At 26.7% G+C, this 26595-nt stretch overlaps 1 protein-coding gene and 1 long non-coding RNA gene across 2 annotated transcripts; both read right to left on the bottom strand.

Moving 5' to 3' along the window:
* Window positions 1-3709: 3709 nt before the first annotated feature.
* Window positions 3710-16622, bottom strand: LOC132923145 (elongation of very long chain fatty acids protein AAEL008004-like). Its single transcript, XM_060986979.1, has 8 exons — window positions 16237-16622; window positions 10587-10666; window positions 10249-10439; window positions 6335-6415; window positions 5563-5619; window positions 5399-5504; window positions 4589-4725; window positions 3710-4479 (listed from the first exon to the last, which is right to left on the bottom strand). The coding sequence occupies exons 2-8, from the start codon at window positions 10648-10650 to the stop codon at window positions 4303-4305; spliced, it is 813 nt and encodes a 270-aa protein (XP_060842962.1). The 5' UTR covers window positions 10651-10666; window positions 16237-16622; the 3' UTR covers window positions 3710-4302.
* A 7633-nt stretch (window positions 16623-24255) lies between these two features.
* LOC132922511 (uncharacterized) lies at window positions 24256-26295 on the bottom strand. Its single transcript, XR_009661025.1, has 3 exons — window positions 26021-26295; window positions 24774-24951; window positions 24256-24484 (listed from the first exon to the last, which is right to left on the bottom strand). It is a non-coding gene; the product is annotated as an uncharacterized LOC132922511 (long non-coding RNA).
* Window positions 26296-26595: the final 300 nt, after the last annotated feature.

Below are 26595 nucleotides of genomic sequence, written 5' to 3'. Positions count from 1 at the left end.
TTATATAGTTTTACATATATTATTACATTATATACTATCAAAAATGACATGTATTACAATTTAGTTAGTATTATATTGTACTACAACAATATAATACACGTATATGATGATATAATATTATGGTATGTGAATTTAATAAACTACCAGGATAATGCAATGCCCAAGCAGACACGACGTTAGGAGTTTGCACGACTAAAAAATTAAATTTTACAATTTTGACGATTAAGGTTGGAAGATGAGCATAACCTTGTGGAAGTTTTCTTACAATATTTTTCCATATATTAAAATAACAATGTATTTTTAAGACCTTCAAAAATAAAAAAATGAATAAAAATATAAAACTACGCATATTTAAAAACTTTAATATTGTTTTATAAAGAAAATGTATATAAAAAAAAACAATCATTTTAAAATAAAAATTGATCTATGATGTGGAATACATGAAACTTGATAATATATCAAAAAAAATGAATGAATACTAGACATGATATTATTCTCAACAATATATCATTGTAACGATACTTAAAATCAAACTATGAAACAAATTTTGAGTAATCATATTACATCATATTATTATTCATTTCATGATGAAATGTACTGTTATTTGGATATCTTTTCGATTCGTTATTTCATGCAACCGATAAAGTATTTTTATTTTTCGACTAAATCGATTTTTTGATTTTTCTGTAACTTAAAAACGAATTATTGAAAATACATTAAATTTTCACAAAATGTTTATATTAGCGTTATCTATTTGCGATTAAATTTTCAAAATATTTAGAATTTTTTAAAATTATTTATAGACCATTGAAATTTTCGATTTTGCTAAATTTTTTTTCTTTAAATGCGACCAAAAAAATTTGGCTTTCCAAAAAATCTTTAAAATTTAATACAAGGTTTATTTTAAGTTGTTCTTATCGTAGTAAAAAAAAAATCAAAAATCGCTAGTCACAATTTTTGTTTATAAGCATTAAAAGTTCAAATGTTTACAATATATGTAAGAATCGCGAAAATTTGCAAGGAATTTTGAAGTTGAAAATTCATAAAATGTCTGTAATTTATGTCTAAGGTTAAAAATCCCAACACAAGGTTCTCCATAACTTTTTCTTCAAATAACTGTTAAATAAAACTCCAGCGTCAATATATAGAAAAATGTTTTGAACGTATGAAATTTATTTTTTATGAAATCGAATAAAATAACGATATATTACAATTTAAATATAGGTAATAATATAATACGTATATCCAACTAATTATTCTAGACTTACAAATTATCTCCGTTTAGAATCGTTTTTCGTATACCTGTCATTGCATTCAAATTTAACACATCCATTATAGTGACCTATTCTCCATCTCTACTGTACAGCAGAGCGATACCCACTTGCCCACCTTTTTTCATTTGTAAATAATATTTATTTTAAACCCCATATTTTTAATTCATTACACACGGGTTTGACGAGTTTAGACACTAATTTGTTCATACACTTTTTTATAATTAATCATTAATCATTATCTATATTATGTCATAATATTAAATAGACAGAATCAACTAGAGTAGTCACATGCAATTTAATGATTTTGCCCACGAACTACATAAATATTATTATAATGATATATTTTCGATCAAACAATACCTATAACTATGGCACTTAATTTCGCGTTTGTCCCGAAAAACTTCAATATTCGCATTTAAAAATAGTTAAACACATTATACCGTTGTAAAAACTAAAAAATGACACTTCAATCAGAAATTACGAAGTATAAAAATTGAAAAGCATAATTTGTATAAACACTATGTTATTAACTTCTTTTATCTTAAAATAATTTAATATTATGTACAAATTAACATTTTAAAAGTATAGGAAATAAAAAATTATTTTGTAGGTAGGTACCAACAAAAACATGTCATCAATTTTGTGTAAGATATTATATTCAAATAAGTTACCCAAAAATGTTTTTTCGTCTTTTATTTTTTACATACATTTCATAATTATAATATTCTTTTATACTTCTTGCTAAAAGGGTAAGAAAAAAAATAATTGCAAGTTATTCAATTTATATTTTGTTGTAATAATAATTCAAAAAAGACTTAGGCTATCTGTAGATATTTCTGATATTATACAGGTAGATAGGTGTCTTTGATTTGATAAATTAAAAATATCGACTGAAGTTCTTTTTGCTTTTTAAATGTATCAAAATGATCTAAATGAAGGTACCTACTTGATGTATTTGTTTCCGTTTATCTGAATATTTGGATAAATGTAAACTCGGCTCGCTTTTTTTTTTTTTAAACATGGCCTGAAAATTGCAAGTAATAAAAAAAGATTGATTATAAACGCAGCTCAATCATTTTTACCCATGAAATATATTAAACTTGATGCGATTTGATTTGTGAATAATAAATAATAAATTAATAACATTTAGGTACATATATATTTTCGTTGAAAATAAGCTGTTAAAATAAAATAGTAAACATTAAGATAATGTATTTTTCATATTAGAATTTCGAATTTATGTTTCAGTGAGGTTATTACCGTTTATTTAATAAAATCATTTTTGGAGGATAATTAGCATCACCACTTCATGGTCTTTTCTGGATAATAATAAAATAATGACAAAATAATGGATTTAAAAAATAATAATATAAGTTAATACCTAATTTGAAATGAGAACTTCTGGGCCTTTTTTTATTTATGTATTAATTTTTACATGAGAATTTCAGGACAAAATAATTTAAATATGGCTAAATTGAAATGTTATAATATAGCATAATTAGGTACCTAATAATAATTTATTAGGTACCTAATTTATAGCTAATATTATAATTTGAATACGTAAATTTTTGAACTTTTCGAATTTTAAGAATAGACAAAAACAAGATATTTTGATTATTATTTTTATTTTTATTTATTATATCACAAAAAAAGTGTTTTTATTAAAATTTATTCGTAGCATTCAATGGTTCACTATTACTTATTAGTTATTTAATATTTAAAAATTATACTTTATTTGATTGTAAGTATGCATTTATTACTCAATTACGTATGCCAATAGTATACTATATATATTATATCTAATACATTTATATAAAACATACTTGATACAATTGATAATTATACTTAGGAGTTACCTAAAATAATATAATATTATTGAAACATTCATTTTATTTAAAAATACAAAAAAAATATTTTAAGACATTGCTAAATGTTTCTGAACAATAAATGTTTAGCATTGAATAATTGTTTTTTTTTTTATAATTTATCGAAATAAACAACTATTAAACTTAATTTAATAGGTATTACATTATTTCTAATAATTTACTGCTTTACATTTTCTTAACATCTACAACTTTATCTTTGGTAACGTTGTGTAGTGTGATACTTTGATTTGCTTATATGTTTAATAATACTCCTTAATATACGCGTTTCGCGTACATAAGAGTATTATGTTTTGCATACATTCATATAAACAATACGGTCATATTTTCATGATCTAAATGGGTGATAGACGTCAATATACATATTTTAACTATTTTAAGATTTCAAAAACATGCATTACAGTATTAAATGATTTTGATTACATGTCATTAGCAGTCATTAATTATTATAAACAAATTTTGATCAGAAATCGAATAATTTTGGAAATATTAATTTTAAATAAAATGTAATAGCATAATTATTATTCGTCCTTATTTAAAACAAAAACGATATAGACATCTAGTAAACCTGTTATAGGCGTATCATTTATTTGTTAAAAATTATATTGTCAGCGAATATAAACATGAAGTCTTATTTAATCATTTATAAATTTCTAGTTATAATATAATGTCTATTCGTTTGCATTACATAGTAAATTTATAATTGTATATTGTATATTCTATAATATAGTTATAATAGTATCTAGTAAAAATAACTCATAATTTATAGTTTAATGAGCATACATCAATTTATAGTTGAAAACAATTATCACTAGTTTTTGATTATTATAATTATTTATCTTAAAAACTTAAAATATCGATGCATCGATTTGATTGCCTTTATCGAACAGCGAACCAACGTACATTCTTTACTTATATCTAACTTTTTGGGAACAACTTAAATAGGTCACATTTACAAGTACAAAAATATATAATACAAATTAGCTGTGATTCGACACACAGTGCATAAATAATCCATCAGTTTCAACTGTTTAAGTAGTTGATACAAAATGATTATTTTCTTAAACATTAATTTTGTAATAATTGGATGGTTTGTAATGGTATTATTGGATTTTAGTCGCTTCATGTAACGCTCTGCAGCGCGTTTACTGTGATTTGGATTGGAGTAGCTTGTTCTTTTTATAAGCCTGTTGATAGAAGTCGAAAAATAGAGCGAAGAAAATGGTCGAGTGAACCAAAAGGAGGGCGGCCACTAATTTTGGATATCCGCAGTCAAAAAATAGCACTTGGGCCGAATGGAAAAATACTAACGTAAATTGAAGCTGTGGAAATCATAAAACAATATTATCGTTAATGACTGAAGAAAAAAATGTTGTATTTAGTTTTTAATTTATATGAATTATTATGATGTAACATCACGTTAATACAGACCAATTGGATGGTAGTCAAATGCTTCTTCCACCAGAGGTACTTTTGATATTGAGGTCCCATTGCAGACATCATATAGTAAAAGTACATGATTACGTGTACCATGTTATTCACCAAGTTTGAAAATGTTCCATGGCCGCCTAAATAATATCATAAAAACCATTAATCAAATACTCGTTCGTGTTCGATTACATAACATTATACGAATTTATCACTTGGGTTAAAAATATATAACAAATTGTCTGTGTATAATATTTTGTTAAAAAAAAAAAAATAAAAAAACATAAATAAAAAATAAAATAGGTCATCGAAATTAAAACGGTATAACACAATTTGCCGTTGTTTTTTAAAAATTATTATTTTATTACGAAATTGCGTGTAAAGCATTTACAAAATATTAAAAAAATATATTTTTTAAACAACTTACATAAACACAACGATGCTATAAATTAATTATGAAAACTAATTACTATCACGCACTAATGACGTAGGTACTTTATGTAACTAATTCAGATTTCATGATTGAATTAAAATATTAAATACATCACATTATATTCATGTATCAATGTATCATGTACATGTATTATATTGGTGGCAGTGGTGCTATAGTTCCGTGACTAGAATATTTGTTGTAAAACGATTGTACGGAACCTACACTTAAGCTCGATTCCTTAGGGTATTTAAAACGAATTATATTTTGAGATTTCCTAGCGCTGCAGCTCGTGGATTCGAACTGGGTCCGAATTACTTTTTGGCTAACGCACTGATATAATTTTCAAACGTTTAAACAAACGCAGTAAAACATATATTTACCGGCAATGAATTTGACGCAAATCCATGTTTCGATAGGTGTAAGCGAATGGTGGTACAGATGAAGTAAGCTGATTTGGTTGTCCTTTTTCCTCAAAACGAAAAATGCCTGAAACAATACATGTGTATGAGTGTTACGTAATATGTGATGATCGTTTTTAATTTACCGTGTCAACGAATTCTGTTAATTTGGATATGTAGTACCACCAACACAAGTTAGCCATCTGAAACATGACCGAGTCCATAAATATTATTTAGTACACACATAAATATAATAGTACCTAATATACATTACGCGTAATGATATTCAGCATTTATATAATATTAAAATTACTAATTAGTTGGTAGGTAGGTAAAGAGAGATGATGGCCAACTGTATAAAAAATATCGATATAATCGTTAGTTTTTTCTGATATTTTATTGCGATATTGAAACATAATATTGACTTGATTAACTATAAAAAAAAAAATCATTTATTGTGTATATATAGGTAATTTAATGAAAGCTGAACCGATTAAGTTTATTATAGTTTGACTGTAATTGTTTCTAGTCTCTGTAGAATTCTTTGGAATCATTTCGCTAGTAAAATTTAATTTATTCCCAAATCAAATTTTTAAATGTGTTTAATTTTCTGATAATCCAAGAAACTTATGGTCCAACATAGCCATTTTTGATAAAGCGAGCTATCTTTGTGACAACTTTTAAACAAAAGTTTAATTTCGTAGATATTCAATTTTATAAATGCGTATTACACACATTCGACGGCCGTACCTTCGCCTTATATAGAATAATCTCAAAACGATAGTGGTATTGAATATTTGTCTCGATTTCGAATATTACCCGTTGGCCATCATCATCATTATAATATTATAAATATTATAGTGTCATCGTAAACGATTGAATCTCGCGCGTCGACTTTAACCGTCGTTATATACATACCCTCAGTGCAGTAGGATTGTGTGAATAGTCGACCGGTTGGCATTTGTAGCTGTAGTCCAACAACCATCCACTCATCAAATGCTGAAAAATAATATTAGAATGTTCTTTTTTTATCGTTTCTATTATCAAATCGATGGTTTTTATACTGCAAATACCTATAATATTATCTCTCAACTGTACGGAAATAATTATTATTCTCAAATCCATATTTCATAATATGTGCATTTTTCGACAAAAACTCGAAGGCACTATATATTATTATACCTAACATTATATACGCCTATGTAACTAACAATATTATATACGTATTTTACACGATAGCTCGGGGCGTGCACAACGCGTATGTATACGTTCCAGTGGTCGACTGGGTGGCACAATAATTATTTTATTCATTTCATTTCTTTTTTTCCTTATCATTATTATTATAATTAATGGGTTCTCGGCAATTTTTAACGTTTCGTAACACTAAACACTGGCAAAGTACAGTCACTGCGGTTTGTCATAGGTAGATTAATGAAACCTATCTGCACAAAACCCATCGAATAAACGATGGAAGGGTTATGTTTTCATTTCCCTATGTATACGGTGTATGGGCTGTAAAGGTTACAAAATTCCTCAAAACGCACCGTACCGTCAAAATTGTTGCGTAAATGTTATACTATACAATTTAACTGACCTACATATGAAAATTTTTAAACGAAAAACTGATATAAAATTATATTATTATCACACAAATAATTAATTGGGATTCTTCTATAATATAAAACAAAGAATATTGTAGCACACATATAACATTATTAAATTAAATTTAACTACTAGTTTAATTAATTTTGTTCATATGGTTTTTTTTTTGACATGTTTTGTTTATGCATGTAACCAATTAAGTTCATGTGTATAATTATTAAGTGTTGTATAGATTTTTGGAAAATATGTAGGTATTCTTGGTTTTTGCTTATAAAAAAAGTAATAGTAGTATAATTTTGAGTTTAAAATGATATTGATCTTTTTAAACGTTGTTTGGACTTTGGACTTAATTACACGGAAGTAAACAAAATATTAAGACGACTATGATATCGTTATATATATATTTTTTTATTTGTTTGATGAGCTATTTATTGGTACATTTCAAATAATTTATCACTTACGTGAATAATATGGATAATCAAAAATTAAATCATTGTTGGATTTTTAATAACTATTGTCTAGTTAAAAGTGAGTTAACATTGATAATATTTACCATTTAAAATAACGGGAACTTTTTTTTTTGACACTGATATTCTGTGTACATAATATCTATTGACAAGGCCATCATGCAATTATACAGGTTAACGGAAGATAACTAACTACATCAACAAGGACGAACAGAGAAAAAATAATTACGGCTAAGTACTATAAGTGATCTCAGATCTATCACTTTATCCTTAATTCGCTAATTACTTTAACGAGACAAACAAATTAAATAGTACGGTAAAAATTATTTTATTTAATAGTCGTCTTTAAATTTGTCTATAGTAAAATTAATGGGTACATAACAAATCACATATAAGTAAAATTGTAAAAAAAATGTTCTAGTAAAAATATAAAAATGTATTGGGATTGCGTGTTCTCGTTTTATGATAGGATAACAAACAGCCACCAAAATTAAGAAAAAAATATCTAAATACTATAATACTATTATTTATTATGGACTCCTATACGAAAGAAAAATATTAAATACATTATTTTTTTTCAATCTACTACGGACATTTAAATACTCTACATACTATGATTTGTATTAATTGCTTAAAACAAGAATTTATATTTTATAAAATTTTGAATAGAAGGGGTATATTGCCGCCTCAAAATCTCCTCGGGTGATGAGAAGCGGCGACGCCATTAGACAACTTAGGGACGTCACGTCTGGCGGATGGTAAGTTTATGTCGTTTGCGTGTACACAGTCTTTGCCATAGCGCGTACCAACGATAAACACGGCCGATAATAGTCCGGTCGGCCGTTAGCGCGAGCAGCGCGACGACTGCATAACACGTGGACCGCGCGTGATCATGACCTCGATGCAAGTGACCTGATGCCGACAAGCTGCGGATCGAGTGAAAGTGTGAGCAGCGGCAGAAGAAGAAGACGACGAAGAAGGAAAAAGGAACGTGAGCTGGCCGGGCCGGGGTTGGGTCGGCGTGGAGATTGCATCACAAGGACGGCAGCAGGGCGGGCGGGCTGGAAAAGAGGGGCGTTTGTTGTTCGACCGCGTGTTACATCACATCCCGGTAGATAGGTACACGCTGGTTGCATATATGTTTAGTATATATATTTAATAATAATATACGCGTGACGGTACCGAGCCAGATAATATTGAAATATAATAAAAATTCGGTTACGTTTTCCTATTCGCTAATTTTGATGTTACATTTGGTTATTTTAAATTTGTAATAATATGACTGCATTAAGAAAAAAAATCGTACAAAATTTAAGGTAAAAACATTTTGAATTCGATGTTTTTATCACTGAAAATTGTACAGTTATCAATCCGTTAAGCTGTTTTAAGCTAAGTCAATATTCTCATCGACAATAAGAATTTTTTCGTATTTGACTGTAATACGCAGTGCACATGTTATATGAAAATAATTAAATGTAAAAATTAAAAAAGTCGACTGTAATGGACATACTGATTTTCTAAATTGTATATATTTCGTATCCATTTCAGTGCAGACAGTTGTCGTCTGCATAGCATCATCCGATAAATAAAATCTACGGGAACGCCATTGAATGTATAATAGTAAATAAATTCTTTGGGAAAATTGGGAACGCCACTGAATATAATAAATACGTATTCGTATAAAACAGGTAAGTACGCTCGAAGCGTAACGAGTTGTGCTGCGAATGCCGAAACCACACTGATAGGATCGTTTTCAGGTTTTGTACGTCTTATTCAATAGTATAGCAACACGGCGTGATCAACTTTTGAATGGCTGAAAAGTCAGGAACAATAAACGACGATGTGGTAATACGCAGTGTATCCATTTTTTGGTATTTATACGTTGAGTAATATTGTAACAATTTTGCGGATTTCAATGTCAAAGTTTGATTTTTGATAAAACAACGAGAAAAAAAACTATCTGGATAGAAATGGGTCAAGGTCAGGTACGTCTACAAATTCTCCGTAAGCGTAGAAATCGCGACAGAGCTTCCGTAACCGTCCGTTCGTCCTTTCTTCACCATTCGTTATCTACATCGTATCATTATTACGTGTGCGTGAAAAGATGTCTTCAAATTTATGAACTTAATTTGCTATCTACGAAAAGAAAATAGTCAGAGTCTATTTTTAAGTTTAGTCCCAGTTTACATCTTTCCTTATAGTCGCTTATATAATTAATTATTAAATATATAATATGCTGATATAGGATGGTCCAAAATTCATTCATAATAGGTGAAATTTTTTTTTTTTTTTAATGATTAAAAAATAGTACGGACTATACGTAATTTGAATTCCGGTTCTCTATAACTCTGATGAAATAACTATTTGTGCGTGCCACATCAAGCAGTAAGATAAATATAGGTAATAGTTGATTATTATTGTATATATTGTTAGACATTCCGATAAATTTCAATTATACGGAATAGGCTAGCTTGTATTATGTAACTGAATTAACTATTATTATTTACTATTTTATACCTATGGAAATATTATTATATAGTATATACCTAGCCGAAGAAGATTCTGACCCATTGACACTCAAAACCATAATATATTATATTTCATGCTATCACACACCTCAGTGACTTTCGTTCTTATGGTGTTAAAACGTGTTTGTATTATGCAATGATTTATAATATGATTGACAACAGAGTTTTAAATCTTGTGAGAAATTATGTTGGAAATCGCGGTGATCGTTATTTTAATTTTTGCAATAGATCCTACCTCCCACAGCATGACGAGACTGAAGATGACTTGGCCAGCATTGTACCACACTAGTATATTGTTCAGTTTGAAGGGTTTTCGGTTGGCCATTACTTTAGGCCCCAGGTATGTGACGATATATAGGTATGTGATGACCATGATAAGTGTTGGGAACGGGCTGTCCATCAATGGCCAGTCGTTCACTCGGGGGTCTGTATTAAAAACGAAAAACAATTTTTTGTTTTGTAAGAAAAAATTATTATTGGGATTTAAAAGAATGATTAATTGTATAGCTTTTATGTAATATAACTAACTATATTACTTAAAGTATAAAATTTAAAAAAATAATTAAAAAATACCGCTTATGGAGTCCACGAGATTTATATATCTGTCGATGGCCATGTTTACCAGAACCGACGCCATGTTTCATTCGTGTTATCTAAAACAAAATAAAAAAACAGATTATATAAAAAATATATATTTTTTTTTTTACAATGGAGGAGCTGATATTTTCTCTGGGTCGTTTCAACGTGTACCAAGGAAATTATTGCAAGGTCTTGGCCAGTTCTGTGGTGAGAAGTACCCACAAATCGTTCTCATTGGTGAGTCCGATTAACATTGACGGAAAAACGTTTGAAAGTTGTTATTTATATCAGATTTCCTAAATTCACAGTATATATATATTCATTTATGTCTGAACATACTATTGCCTAAAATAGTTCCTAAACTGACAATAATATCGAAACTAATATTTTACATAATATTATCTTACAGCATATGTAAAATCATGGTTTTTGTTGACTCTACAATTAATAAGTTTGAAATATTAGCAATATATTGGTTTACTAATAATAATATCTAAAATATTTATATTTACGCCATAATTTGAGTTAGACATAAGTTAGAAAAAAAAGTCAAAATAAAATAAGATTGCTATCAGTTTGACAACGTATTATTTTTATTCTATTATCTGAACGCTGTACATTATAATAATATGATAAGATCGAATGTAATAACCAGTGACGTATGATTTTATTCACCCCGGACAGCGTTTTAATCGCACACATTAAAAGACAATGACGATAATTTAGCTAAATGTTCCTTGATGTAAAATTGTACTAGAACAATATATATATATATAGCTAGCGTGAATGAAAAACAAAAACACAAAACAAAACAAAATTAATAAAAAGTTTGCTGAAAAAATCTAAACCCCATTAATAAAAATAATAACACAGTGTTGAACGCTGCAGTAAGGTCATATTATTATCATTACAGAAACGACAGCAGTGATATAAGGTCACATGTCGAAGACGATATTATTCAGAAGGTACCTACGTACTATCCGACGTCCTGTAGTGCACTGCGATCGCGTACAAATCACATTATTATCATGGATTCACTAATAATAATGTAACATTTGTAAATTGTAATGATTAATATTTCATACTGCCAGCATGTAGGTCGAGGTATCGCGTATCGATCGCGTAATTACATTATTGATGGTCAATTTATTAATACAACAGCAGGAATAGTGAAACTATATAGACATAGTAGCGCGTTGATTATATATACACATAATGTGTACCTATATCAATACCATAATATAGCGATAATAATTATAGTAGGTTGTGTAAACCTTTAGTAGATCTGTTCTCCTGGGTATAGCTATTAAACTATAATACATGGAGGATACTATATTAATATATAGTTTTGATACATGTTATAGATGTTCAATACTTAAATAGATAATGGTGCGCATTGTTGATCAAAGTTCAAAATAAACCATAACCTTATTGAAAAAAAATCATAATTAGGTTGAATAAGAAACGTATAAATTAACAGTATATAAACAAAAAATATATTAAAATGTATTATGAGTTATAACATATTAAATACATTCGATATAGAAAAGACAACAATTACTTAAACGAGACATTTATTGGGTGTAACCAAACGCGAAACCACGATAAAACCTATATTATCAATTATTAACAATATTATGCGGCGTTCGACTGTTGTTCGATGAAATCCAATAAAAATTTTGTATAGTTTTGTCGAGATATGGTTTACTAAATACAACCGCGCCGGAACGTATCAATACAGGAAAAATTGTACTTCTCTATTCTCCGTGATGTGGTAGGTACTTCACAGAGCAGAAATACGCAAATCATGGACACGAGAGTACAAAATATCAGTTGATTTTAAAGTTCTCCATAAATTATTTAGGCTATTAACGAATACTGATGTGTGGGTTGAGTTATGGATTTTTTCATTTTTTTTTCTATCGGTTTCGTAAATAAATTAGGTACACTTTTAACTGCTGATAAATTTTTTATTATAGTATGTTGTCCATAAGTTACAATGTTTGTCCTAAACGCTATTTCTGTAACGATTGTATTGCTTTGTAATACAAAAACATGTATTATAATGTGATTTGGGTTTGATAAAAAATAGCCGTATGGGCGCTTAATCGTTTTTGCAACCCAATCGGTACATATAATGACTCTAGCACTATTATACTTTCACAATTAGGCAACCGATACCATTTGAGTCAAACAAATAAATTAATCTTAAGTACTTAAGTAGAGTATCCTAAAATATTTATAATCCTATTTAAAAATAATAACAATCTATAATAATTGTAGACACATCGAAAAAAAAAAATCCCATTTGGAAATAATAAATATGTGATAAACTGGATACAGATTATTTTTATTTAATAAAATGTCGTAACCGCATGTGTTGATTCTGTCTTATTATTGCAAAAAATATAGACTTTTACGTTCAGCAGTGTATAATTTGTTGTTATTAACTAAAATCTTAGCGTGAATTGATGAATTATCAAACTTAAAGGTGATAATATTATTTTTGTTCTTTCATTGATCTTGATAATATTTTTATTTTTAATTTTTAAACGAATAATGAGCATTTATCTTACATATACTTTTAGCTCACAAGAAAACACAGTTAATGTTTTTATATTTGTGTTTAATAATTGGTCAACTCACTCTAATATTTAAGCTAATAACACAAAATTAAAACGGCTGAAAAAAAGATTTGCTAAGTTGTCTATTTGTAAGTTGTAAATAACACATACACTGAATTTATAAGCTACGAATTATTTAGATTTCAAATAAAATAGTATTTTAAATAATGTACTAATAACAACATTTTACAACGAAGATCACATTCATTCGTACGATGAAAATAATTAAAATTAGCACCCACTTAATGATTTAACAAATTAAAATTAATTTCTAAATTATTTTAAATTTCAGGTTAGAAAAAATGATGTAACATCACTAAGATAAATATAATGTGTTTCTAAAATCATAACGTTCAAATGGGTTAATGAAACGTAAATTAAATCATAATATATCTATTAACTTAAATTGAATTTCCAATTATATAAACAGTTATTATAGTATTTACCGGTTAATTAACAATAAACGATGTATTGGGTTTTGAGTATTTTTTATTGAATAATAGGAAAAGAATTAGAAAGTAAGTTAACCGTATTTACCTTGCGATGCAATAATATTATAAATAAGCAATTATTAAATCGTTATTGTAAGTTATAACAAATATAATTATAGAAAAAATAAATATATATGCTATATAATATTTTTGAAATTATACTCACAATATTATTGTTTATTAAAATACATTTTATATTAATATATATATATTTATCACGGGAATATGAACATCGTCTTTTGTGGTAGTTATTATTTACCACCTGACCAACCTCATTTATAGGAATTTGCCAATGCCTACAATAATGTATGAAGACCTTGTACTTACATTTTATTGGCCATAAAAATCTAATAATTGAACTTTTACCAGGAGAACCTTTGTTTAAGTCTTAGGATATTATTCAAGGCTCTCGTTATACCAGTACAATCAGTACATATATTACATATATTATATTCGTCCTATTTAGTACTTATAAAATTGAAATTTTTGTTGTACATCGTTAGAAACATACGTAATGCGCATACGAAGTAAGCAACCTCTTTCCTGCGATCCTTTCACTCTCGAGCCTGTCCAAGTATCAAATACGTCTGAATCGTATAGAGTTTACGTGATATTATTTCATCAGTAAAGGGTTTTGCTCATCAAATAAGGTATAACGAAATATATTGGAATATCGTGACAATTTATTTATTTATGAAGAATTAAAAATATCTACTAGGTGCTAAGATAAACGAGATACGTCCCACAATTGTAGAAAATAAATCCAAAATTGATCATTAAAACTATAAAAGTGTTATTATTGATTTTTAAATAATATCGATTTTGGTCGAATATAAGTTTATTTATTTTTTATTGTTTTCAACCGAAACTTTCAGTTATCGAACATAAGACATTTAAAATAAATTCATTTTTATCAAGTATGTAGTTATTAATTTTTAAATCTATGAAGCATAATAAGTAATATTTAACATTTTTATTTCCCACTTTTGATAGTTTTTATTATGTTATTACAAATGTATGATATATAATAAATAAATATTATTTATATAATATACACACATTTGTACATAATGTCTTATGGGAAGTAAATCATCGACTTGGAACCGGTTTTGATGTTCAGTGTTCACTATATTAGATATCATAATAATAATTACTGATTAAATGTACAGTATTTGTAATCAGTGTATAATCAATGTAACAGCTAACTAATTTATGCATTTTGCCGGGCAATTTAAAATTGCTCATTATTACGAATGTGTTCAGAAATATTGATTAATATAGATTTCACAGTTAATACATATAGAATAGATCTATTACATTTAAATAATGTAAAAAGTCTTCAAATAAATATATTTATATAAGATTTTGTTTGTTAACATTAAAATAAAATACATATTTTATAGTATATTGTAATATCAGACATGTTAATAATATTCTATAATTTTATCAAATAAACAAAATTAAGTTTATTTGACTGAATTATGAATCAAAATATTGTCAACTTAAGTATCAACAGTTATGCACGTTTCAATATAGTGTTGAATACCTTTAAACATGACTTTTTACAATCATTGAAAAAATCTTTCGATCATTTATGTAATTAGTTACATAAATAAATAAATCAAAATATGTACATATGTCATATAGTTAAATTAATGTAGGTACCTATTATGTAAAATAACATTTTTGTTTTTCCCCGGCAACTTGTAGTGTAAAATACTAAAATATACACAATAATATATTATATTCGGTGTGTTTAACACGGACATAAGCAGTTAAATAATACGCGATTCATAAACTAGTTTAAAGCATATTGACCTAGTGTAACGATTTCTATAAAAATACATATGCGGTTATGTAATTTTTAATAACTTGCTATGTACTTTTTAACGTAACATTCACTTATATTATGAGAGTATCAACTTGTAATATTATTATATACCTACACAAATGAAAAAAAAGAACATTATATAAAGGCTTTTTACAAACTTTTGTCTTTTTTGAAAAGCTATCTTTTTTAATAATACGTAAGTGTATTCAATTAGACAGGCGTAATGCCCGAGTAATAATCGAAATCTACATATTTTTTAATGGCAAAATTACAAAAAATACCTACGTTGATATTCCAATCATATTATTTGTAAAACTCTCCTAAAAAAATAATATTAAAGTTATTACCTAGTTAATATTATACATTATTCTGTATATGATTATATAGTAGGATTGTACGTATTAGTTATAATAACGGGAAAAAATACGTCGTTAAAGTTGAAAATATTTATACTATCTACTGTAGATATATTATCTACTAAAAAGTTTTTTTTTTAAATCTAACACCATATTATACCTACCTACAATGAATTTTCAAAACCGTATGGGACAAAAATAAAAATGCTAACAAATACTAGAATTATAATCGATAATAAAACTGATTTAATTTAATAAAATAATATTCTAACTGCCTTGTTATATTTTTATTTATAGACTATATATAATATATTTATATTATTATTAACAAAATGTAGATACCTGAGTTTCGTTGATACAATCACTAAAATCGAAGCTCTCCTGATGAGTTTTCAGCACACCTGCTCGAAATATTGTGATAAAAATGGACGACGTTCGTATCAGGTGAACCACTGGAATTCGTCACCATTCACAATAATTGCGATAAAAAAACATTTTGTCACAAGCATAATTTGAAGTTAAACACTTTTTCAGATAAAAAAATGAGAACATCAGTAAAAATATATCAAAAATAATGAGGTATGTAGACGAAAATGAAAGAGGTACGACGACGAGCCTGCAGCGCCAGACTGGTTCGGTTTTAGGTTCGAGCTCGCGGACTCTCGACAGAAATGAAAGTGAAAAAAAATGTAAAATAAATATATATGGTTATTGCAACATAGGAGGCATATGTCTGTCCGCTCGCTGGTTTTATACTCGCGTAATCCGCATTAACTTCCCCACTCAGGTATATGTATATTATGTGTATACCTATATAGGCTTGCTGGCGTAATTTTTTGTTTTGAGGGTCAGAACTAGGATGAGTCGAAATCCACTCCTTCTTTCTTTCCCTATCTCTCACTTACCCTTTCCCCGAGTTCAAAGTATACATCTCTATATACATACCAATATCTACGCCTAATTCATAATTGACCTTTACAGCGCACTTGACTTCTTTTTTGTCTGGTCGCTTTGTCCGATTGCCTTGACTTGTGGAAATATATAGCATTGTCGTTTCCCGAACAAATTGTTTCAAATATTAACTGTAAAACAACACAAAACACATTAATAATATTAGCGCGCAAATTATATTATATAAGTATATACATTATTTGTAATAGAGTTATGTATTTAATTTTTTTATAACCTATATTTTATTTAATGTCTTCATATTGGACAAACATACTCTTTGTTGGGTCAGAGCTGCTAAAATAGGTCATTATTAATGAGTTTGTAACATAGTAAATAATATAATGTGTATTATATGTTCAATTTTTAAAAAATAGAATAAGAGTATGTATTTAGAATTTTTTTTTAACAAATAATAGCTAAGTATATGATTATTAATAACCGTCAAACTAAAGAACTTATTGAATAAATTATCAATTGGTTTTGAACTTTTTCATCCAAAATAGAAAATGTGCAAATAGTTTAATACCTAAATCTAATTAGAGAAAGCACATTTTTTAGAAAAAAAACATTTATTTATATAATAATATATAATAATAATTTCTATAACGATATTTAATAAAATCAAGTATTAATTTGTATGTTCAATGTAAAATAGATCTTAAAAACAGTAAGTTATCAAAATAATATAAGTAAATGAAAAAAAATGCAAGTTAGTAAGTTTAAAAATATCAAAGCATGTGCTCCTTAAGTACAATAATTTGTCTCATAGGAAAAAAGTCTCACGCCTCATGAAATAATTAAATTTTGATCAATTTTTTTAAGATAAAGGCTTTAGGTATGATGAATTGGTTTTTAATTTGAAAAATTTAAGTTTCAGAAAATGTAATAAAGACTATATAGGTATCACATCTTTTTTAACATTTTGAAATTTATTTTTCCGGCATTATTTAAAGTTAATTCAAAAGTGGAAATTCTTCATAATCTGAATAAAATTATAATTTTTAAAATTGAGAAAATTATCAAAGCCTAACTATTTTACAATGCGTGATTATTTTTTTTATCAAGTCATTGTCTGTAGATAACTATATGTCTATATTTTTACTCCTTAATAAAAAGCCTACTCCAACAGCATCCAACATTATATTTTTATGATTACTATTTAACGACAGGTGGATTTGTCTTTACATATTCATTTTTTAATTTATTTTAAAATACAATTTTTAGTATTAAAATCTATGTCATACATTATAAAGACTTTGTACTACTAAAAATTGGTCTAAGAACGCTGCATGGTGAAATATTGGTTATTTTACATAAAAAACCATAGTTATGCCACAGTGTCAAAGAAAGAAGTGTTTAAGAGGGAAGAAGTTGCCGTAGATAGCGAAACAAATAGTTATTTGATGTTTCTGTTATGTGAAACGAATTATGTACTTAGAATGCATTGTTCTAATAAGCACCCATAAAATAATAAACTTTGCATTTGAATTCGGGACCGACTTATATGGTATCTTTACATTTTATAACTTTTATAACACAGTTTTTTGTCAATACGGATGGAAAGTGAATATAATTAAGTGGTATGTATATATTATATATATATATATATATATATACTGCATAGGTATATATTAATTAAATATTGTATTAATGTGGTTATAGTTATTTTATTATTACTTTAGTGATGGGTTGATGAAAAGTAAATCGTGATATTTTAAAATCTACGCCCTGCTCTGTTGGCATATTCGTTAACACGGCATTGTAATATTATTGTCAGAAAACTAAATTTTATACATTTATCAATGAATAACATTTGAATATGTTTGTTATGTTTAGCCAGAATCAAAATATCCAACTAAATAACTAAGTAATAAATTATCAGTGGGATGATGATGGGTAATATAAGTAATCGGCCATAAAAATACGAATAAAACAATAACGTTTTATTGTGGAGCGTTTATGTTTATTAATCATTTCAATTTATCCGGATTGAATACCTTATTATTATCTGTAAAATCTACCACCTGCTACTCCATAACAGAATTCTAATACGTTCCTTTAGAAATTTTAAAATAGATTTTATCTTTACACGGATAATGACTTCTGTTATTTTTTCATATTCACAGGTGTGCTTGACTCTAATCACAGATGCCGCATAAAAATCGAAGCTGCTCAAATGTATTCTCAAAACGCCCAATATGTTTAACTGCCTACCAAATAAATACTTTTAAGGAGATTAGAACATAAGCATTCAGATATTTTTTAATGCCAATGTACCAATTGATGTATACAGTGATTAAAATTATGAAAATAGATTTGAATTTTTCATTTAAGTCTACTTAAGACACTTGATATAAATTTCTTCAAATTTTTATTTTATTTTACTAAATCCTAAAAAACTATGTGGAATAAGTAGAAATTGAAAAGTTGTTAAAGTTAAATTTTCAAAGAATTCAAAATGAAAATTTACTTTCAATACAACAAAAACAACAGGTTCTGTTAATTCTTTTCGGATATTTCATAATGATTTATGATTAATAATATTGTTTATGGATTTATATAAATATTGGCATATAGAAAATACAAATTACCTACCACAGGGTGCTCTTTAAGTAGTACAAACGTTTTTCAATTATTTTATAATAATATGTTGCTTTAGTATCTAATATCTATGTTTAAAAATTCCAAAAGTCAGGATTTAAATAAATTCATTATTAAAGAAAAAATGGTGAGCACAACATGTTCAGCATATACCTATTTAGTAAATCATACTGTTATTCGTTTAATTATAATAGAACGGTAAAAAGTAATTTAATTAAAGAATTTTTAAGACACGGGACACACAAATCCTAAATAAATAACTAGTTTGGTATTATAACCATTTAGTAATATAATTTATAATGTATTGTGTAATATGTATTTATATAATATATTAATTTTTAATAATACACCAAATAGTTATCGTTGTCAATTTATTTTTTATAAAACTATACAAAATCACTTTGATTAAAACGTATACCTATAAATAATTACAGTAATTACGTTGTTCTATTGATAAATATTTTGTCATTGAAGTAATGAAGTGTAATACGTTATAACAAATAATTGTTTTTATATACACACCTAATGGAATACGAATTCCAATACGATCAATAACCAATTATTTGAAGTAATATCTATGAATTTGTATAGTAGGCCCTTGGAGAAGATCAACACATCAAGCTGTTGTCATTAACAGTGGGTGAGCAGATAATATCTCAGTGTAGTATTTATTGGCCAACATCTGTCATGGTCGACTTGTTAACGAAATTTGTCAGTAGAAATACAATATTGCCAGTGGAACAATAGAAATTCTGGGTAAAATAATTTAACTTGTAGGCTAAACTACAATTGGGTGTTGTTTTTTTTTTTAAGAGTATTCAAAATAAATGCACGATATATATAAATACATTTATACATAATTTAGATAGTGTTATGTGTAATCATAATATTAATAAATGATAAAATAACAAACTAATATATTTATAGTAAAATACAATTAACAAGAACAAATACGTACTTTCGTATGTATTTATTTTCCAGTATTTTTCAGTTAATCATAATGTACCTAATAAAAAAATTGCTTGCCTAAATGTCTAATAATATTGATTTTATATTTATTTTTTTAGTTTATTATAACTTTATATGCAGTGGTTAATTTATGTTTTTCTGAATCTGAGTAAGAACTTAAATAAATGCCGTCAAGTATAGTTTACCGTTTTGGTTTACAATAAGCAGATATTGAGTGTATCTCGCCATTACATAGACATTGTAATTACTAATTAACAAGTAAAATTTTGAAAAACGATTATAAGTGATGACGATCTAATTTTTTGATAACCAGTCTCACTTTTTGGTAACCAAGGTTACCAAATAAATGATAATAATATTTAAATTTTAACAAATGTTCGTATTTATTATGACTATAAATATATTTATTTTACAATGATATCTGTTTTTTAGTTTTAATTTTTTTTTCGTGTGCCTGTAAAAGTCACATTTATAGTAGCAAAAATGTTCTGCTTATCAATTTTTATTTTAAAAGATTAAAATAATTGTTTTGTAACCTTGGTTTGGTTACCAAAATGTTAGATCATCCCAGCTCAGAATCGTTCTTAATCGTATAATTTATCATTAAATTAAAATTAAACACATCCATATCATACTCAATGATAGAATACAATTGACTTCTACTGTTCAGCAAAGTAGTTACCTACATTCCCCACTTTTTTCCTGATTATTTTAAAAAATACTTAGAATTTTCAACATTGCCCTCACAAAAGCACCAACTATACCAGGATATTTCCTCGAAGTTAATGGATCAAAGCAGTTTTCTGATAGAAAAGATGTCTTCATATTATATTATTATATACAAAAAAGAATATTTATAAAATAAAAACACACTACATTGTAAAATCAATAATACTCCGCTCACAATATTAATCGATCTTATAAATATGGACTTGTCCCCTATTTTAGTAGTTATCAGTTAAACATAATACATATAATTATAATATTATCCTGCGCAATTGAAAATGTTAAATATTACAATATAATATAACGGTCAGGGCCAGCACTAGCTAGGTCCTACGGTGCCTAGAGCAAGTTATAATCCTATTGCAGAGTCCTTATAAATATTGTAACTACGAGTTAAAATTATATAATTTTTGTAATAATAGTAACTAACAAGTGATATAATGATTTGAAAAATTCCCAAATTCTATATGAGTGTTCAAATGGTGGGGAAGGGGGAGAGAATAGGTGTATGCGTATAATTTATCTCAAAAGTGGGGACTGTGAGTAGAAATATGTAGCAATATGCATTTTGTAGTTTTTATATTTTTTATATACCCACTGGTCATTACAGTTAACGTATATTGGATAAAATGAATGTATTGTACAAATAGTTAAGTACAAACGTACAAAATAATAAAAGGATTAAATATCAAAATCATTTCACGATTTACATAATAGTGTGTCAAAGCGTATCTAGTAATAACAGTATTAGACTGCAGTGTATTGGTGTATGTTATAACCATTATATATAGACTCACTACTTCAATTATAAATTTATAATATATTGTTTCCCGTGGTGTATTGTGATCATTAAAATATTGAGTGTTATGGCGTGTACCTATACAAATGCTTAATATAGATGCTCACTGCACACGCATTACTCGTGTGGCGTTTAATACAAATCAAAAAATACGGTTAGTTAGTTTGTTATGTTTAGTTTGACTACAAAATTAATAAATTAGACGTCGTAATTAATTTAATAAGGACCAAGTTTAAGTGAAATATTCAATGGTTTGATTGAATAACATGGGTAATTTAACTGTAGTTGGTTTCAAGGCAAGTTTTCCAAAATAATATAGCACTAGCTGCAATGTAAAATTATTTACGAAGGTTACAGAAAAATAGTAAGATAATAATTGAGTCATAATATTATAAGTTAATCTTTGAAAATATTGATTAAATTAATATTAAAATGCCAATGAGTACTTCTATCAAGATATTTTTAAGCCATATAATCTTTTTTGTTTGTAATTTAATTATAATATTATAATGGCGGATAACTGTATGATATAAAATTTCATTAATCTTTAAAGAAACTACGAAATACAAGTTAATAAACTCTTATGCTATTTTAGTTATTTTAGTTACAATAGTCAGTGTTTTAACTTATAACTTAAATAATTAAAGATGAGTTACGACAAGCTTACGAATTACAACATGTATGGGTAAATTATTATTAAAATATATTTTTTGAACCAATTAAATAAATCATTATATAATGATAAACTTAAATTTAGATTAATATTTGATGTTTTTATGATTTAGATTGCATCGATCTAATTTAAAATTATTGATTAGTCATCTTTCAGCATTAATAAGTATCTATGTTGTATACCTTTATTTTACGAACCATAAACAGTCAAACACATTTATACCTCATTTCATTGTCAATGATTGAATATTCGTAAAATTTTATTATTGTGGTTTGATTAATTGAGTGATTACAAAGTAGTATTCGTCTACTAATGTTTAATATCATAAATTATAACAAACAAACCACATTTATTTAATATAAACTTCCTTGATATCCTTAAAAGATTGCTTATTTAGCATTTATTATGAAGCGAATTAATAGGTAAGTATAAGTTTTTATTTAGTTGGTCATGATACAAATCTGTATATAGTTGAGCATTAAACTAAGGATAATTTTTATAAATTGTATAAGAAATATAAGTATTTGAAAATATGACGTTTATAAAGTACATATACTTAGACATTTCAAAAATTAAAATTTGAATAAATTTATTATCAAAGGAAAAATGGACGTCAACAGGTTTGGTGAATCATTCTGTATATTACAAACATATATTGGTAAATATTTATTGGTTGTTAACTTCTAACATTGATTTTAGTATATTTTAAAATCAATGCTTCTATAAGTATCGCCATTAAATAAATAAATTACATTCATGACGGGTTTATCGAAATAATTAAATTTGTTTACAGTACATTTACCATAAATTGTTCATTCCAATCGAACGAGTTATGGTCAAAAATAACAGAGCTTTGTATATGACATCAGTTCAATTCACCGTGAAGATTTATTATCTAAATCTAATTAAAGTAAATTAGGAAAAGTAATATTTGGATCTTATATCAATCAATCCAACTGCCTATATATTATTTTCGATGTTGCCGTGTTGGTTGTTTTTTAATGTTCACAGTTGACACACTCACATATTATTAAATCATTGACAAACAGGTGGTATGTATATGAAAATCCCTCTATTACTTAAATCAGTTAAATCTAATAATTATTGAAAACATTAGGAATATTTATTTTTAAATTGTCTACTGCAGTTATATAATATAATTAAATTAATAAAATTACAAAACTTTTTATGATGCGTTGATATTATATTTTATTTGTACGACCAGCAAGTTGAAATGTACATTAAAATTTTAAAAGATTTATTTGTTATAAAAATAAAAACAACTAATACCAGTAATCTAAACATTAGAACCTATAATTAGTTTTCTATAGTAAATTAGTTGTCAAATCATTACGCCTTGTAATTATTTTGTCTATAATAAATCATTGAACATTAGAGAAATTTGTTCTAGTCATTTTCCCACATTCGCGGACTTGTTATTCGCTAAACACAAATGTTTGTGTTTGTGTAAATTATAATGATTTTATTTATTAAGATTATATATGAAATAGGCTAGGACATAGTATAAAATAAAACACAATTTTTTTGATAATATTAAATATCAGGACGTTTATTTATTTTATTATAATGATAACTTATATAGTAATATTTTTAATTTCATAATCTGAAGATGAGTACTTTTTTAAAAACACATAAAATACAATAAAAATCAAATATTGAACTAATAATTTATAGTTATTTATTAAACATTTGAAATTTAGATAAGTGGAGTTGTGAATATTACAAGTAGCTAAGTAGACATTGTTGGTTGGTTACTTGGTTGATAACCATTTAACACCTTGCGTAAAGTTATACCTCTACGCAGTTTTGTTTTGAGTTGGATATTGAGATTTTTGCCGTGTGACGTGCACCTGTAAGCATACGCAGTTGTTATCAAATCAAATATTTTAATTCGAAACTATACGTTTTGAGTATTGTACGCGGGCAAATGAGTGACGATATGAAAACATTATAATAATAATATGATATTATATATTATTTCCTAATTATAACAATACATTTAAGAACTCATTAGCACATACGCACATCACATAAAAATCATATTATTATAAGGTCCTTGTCAAATCATTGCTGGCCGCTGCAGCCACACACGGACATATTATATTATTTTATTATCGCGGCGCAACGCAATGTCCTTACCTGCTGTATTGTCTAATCATCACGTCTGTCACATTGCATAAATTCTAGCTAGGATGTTGTGCCAAGCGACTCTTGTCGTCTCCAAACGACAACAATATGTCAATATTCTTCGAATGGATTGTTCTACGGCTGCTTGTTACCGGTCGTCAATCAACGGGTGGTCTAATCTCCGGCGACTCTATAAGAGGTAAACAACAATATAAATCGCTGACATCGTATGCCAATTACAATATCGCATTATTGTTATTTCAGGATGATACTAATATATTATTTGAATAAAAAAACAACAACTAGGTATTCAAAATCATGAGTATATGATGTGGTGATTATTATAGCGGTTAATAACACCAACAATATAATAAGGATATAATTGTCGTGTTTACTTTATACTTATTTATTGTTTACTATATTAATATTATATAGAATAAATGATGGTGTCAAGCCAGAGCTAATTGCCACATAGTGGCAAATGATTTAGTGGTCAAAAATGTTTAATTTTTTTTTTTTTTTGGTAAGTTATATAATTATAATTTTGAGCACACACCCAAATTCACAGTCTAATATAATATACTATTTTTTAGTAATGAAATATACATAATAAAAAAATAAAACAAATGTAATAGTTTATGTAAAACTATTACATTTGTTTTATTTTGTGCTATCAACCTTATTATATATAGATATACTTCTAACAAATTGTAACTTGTTTTAGCAATGCAGATTTACTTTGCTGCTTTTAATCTTATGCTGTAAGATCCAGCTTGTCTTAAGAATTTTTAATTATTAAATAATTTCTGCTCGATTCTCAACTTGAGTGTTTTGAATAACTAAGTTATTTGCATAGACTTGCAACCACGTCTATAATACAAAATATTCAAATTAATATCTATAAAATAATTTATCCATTTATACATAATATACAAGTATAAATCGTTGTATACAATTATATTCGTAGACTTGGAGAGTGTTTATAGTTACATTTTTCAACCCACATAAGTTGATATAGGGTGACTCACGCAGAAATTCGTTTTGGCTCACGTCTTCATATATTGTATAGGGTTACCATTGGTTAAAGAAATAAAAGAGACTATTTGATAATTCATACATATATATTATATTACATAAATGAATGTGTATTTGTAGCTTATAATATACTAAAAACTATTCAGCCGATTTTGACGTTTATTTTAGAGATATCAAAAAAGTGAAAGTGTAAAAAGTAGTTCTAAATACGTTTAAAAATATACCAAGTACTATATCCAAATCGCCACAGCCGGATTGACCATTTCAGTTGAATTAGTTCACAAAGTGAGGTACACCAACGCTGATTTGCTTGTAAACCAGTGTACACTAAAACCAAGTACATATTTTATAAACCATCGTATTTTATACTTGTTATATTTTTTGGCAGGCGGATCGGGTTATACAGCTAGTTATTATAAAGTATTATAAGAATAACGTATATCATACATAGAATACAAAAGCAACACATTTAAAATACTTAAATATTAAATATCGAGTATCTATAAGTATTGTTGGTTTAGTTATTGGTTATTAATATTTTTTATTTTTATAATCACATAAAATCTGCTAAGTAACATCCGATAATTGAAAACTAAAAGTAATAATAAAATATTTAGCCTATATTTCTTAAAATTTTAATATGTATACTATGTACTCGTATACAAGGCTATACGGGAATATATACTAGAATATTATCATAAAATTGGTTTTTATATACACTAAAATAAAAACCTAGAAAATTTAATAGGTATTAAAACTATACTTTATGCCTTTTACCTTATTCCTAAATATTTCAACA

Source organism: Rhopalosiphum padi, chromosome 2 (genome assembly GCF_020882245.1).
Source record: "Rhopalosiphum padi isolate XX-2018 chromosome 2, ASM2088224v1, whole genome shotgun sequence".
In the NCBI taxonomy this organism is placed as follows: domain Eukaryota; kingdom Metazoa; phylum Arthropoda; class Insecta; order Hemiptera; family Aphididae; genus Rhopalosiphum; species Rhopalosiphum padi.
The sequence above is the reverse complement of the archived record's forward strand: the minus strand, read 5'-3'. Positions and strand labels throughout refer to the sequence as shown.

Excerpts from the sequence above, each read along its gene's own strand:
- LOC132923145 (XM_060986979.1), bottom strand. The coding sequence starts at position 10,650 with ATGGCGTCGGTTCTGGTAAACATGGCCATCGACAGATATATAAATCTC. Across the intron at positions 5,505-5,562 it reads TAACAGAATTCGTTGACACG|GCATTTTTCGTTTTGAGGAA; the intron begins GTAAATTAAAAA and ends GTATTGTTTCAG. Across the intron at positions 4,726-5,398 it reads TTGCGTCAAATTCATTGCCG|GCGGCCATGGAACATTTTCA; the intron begins GTAAATATATGT and ends GATATTATTTAG.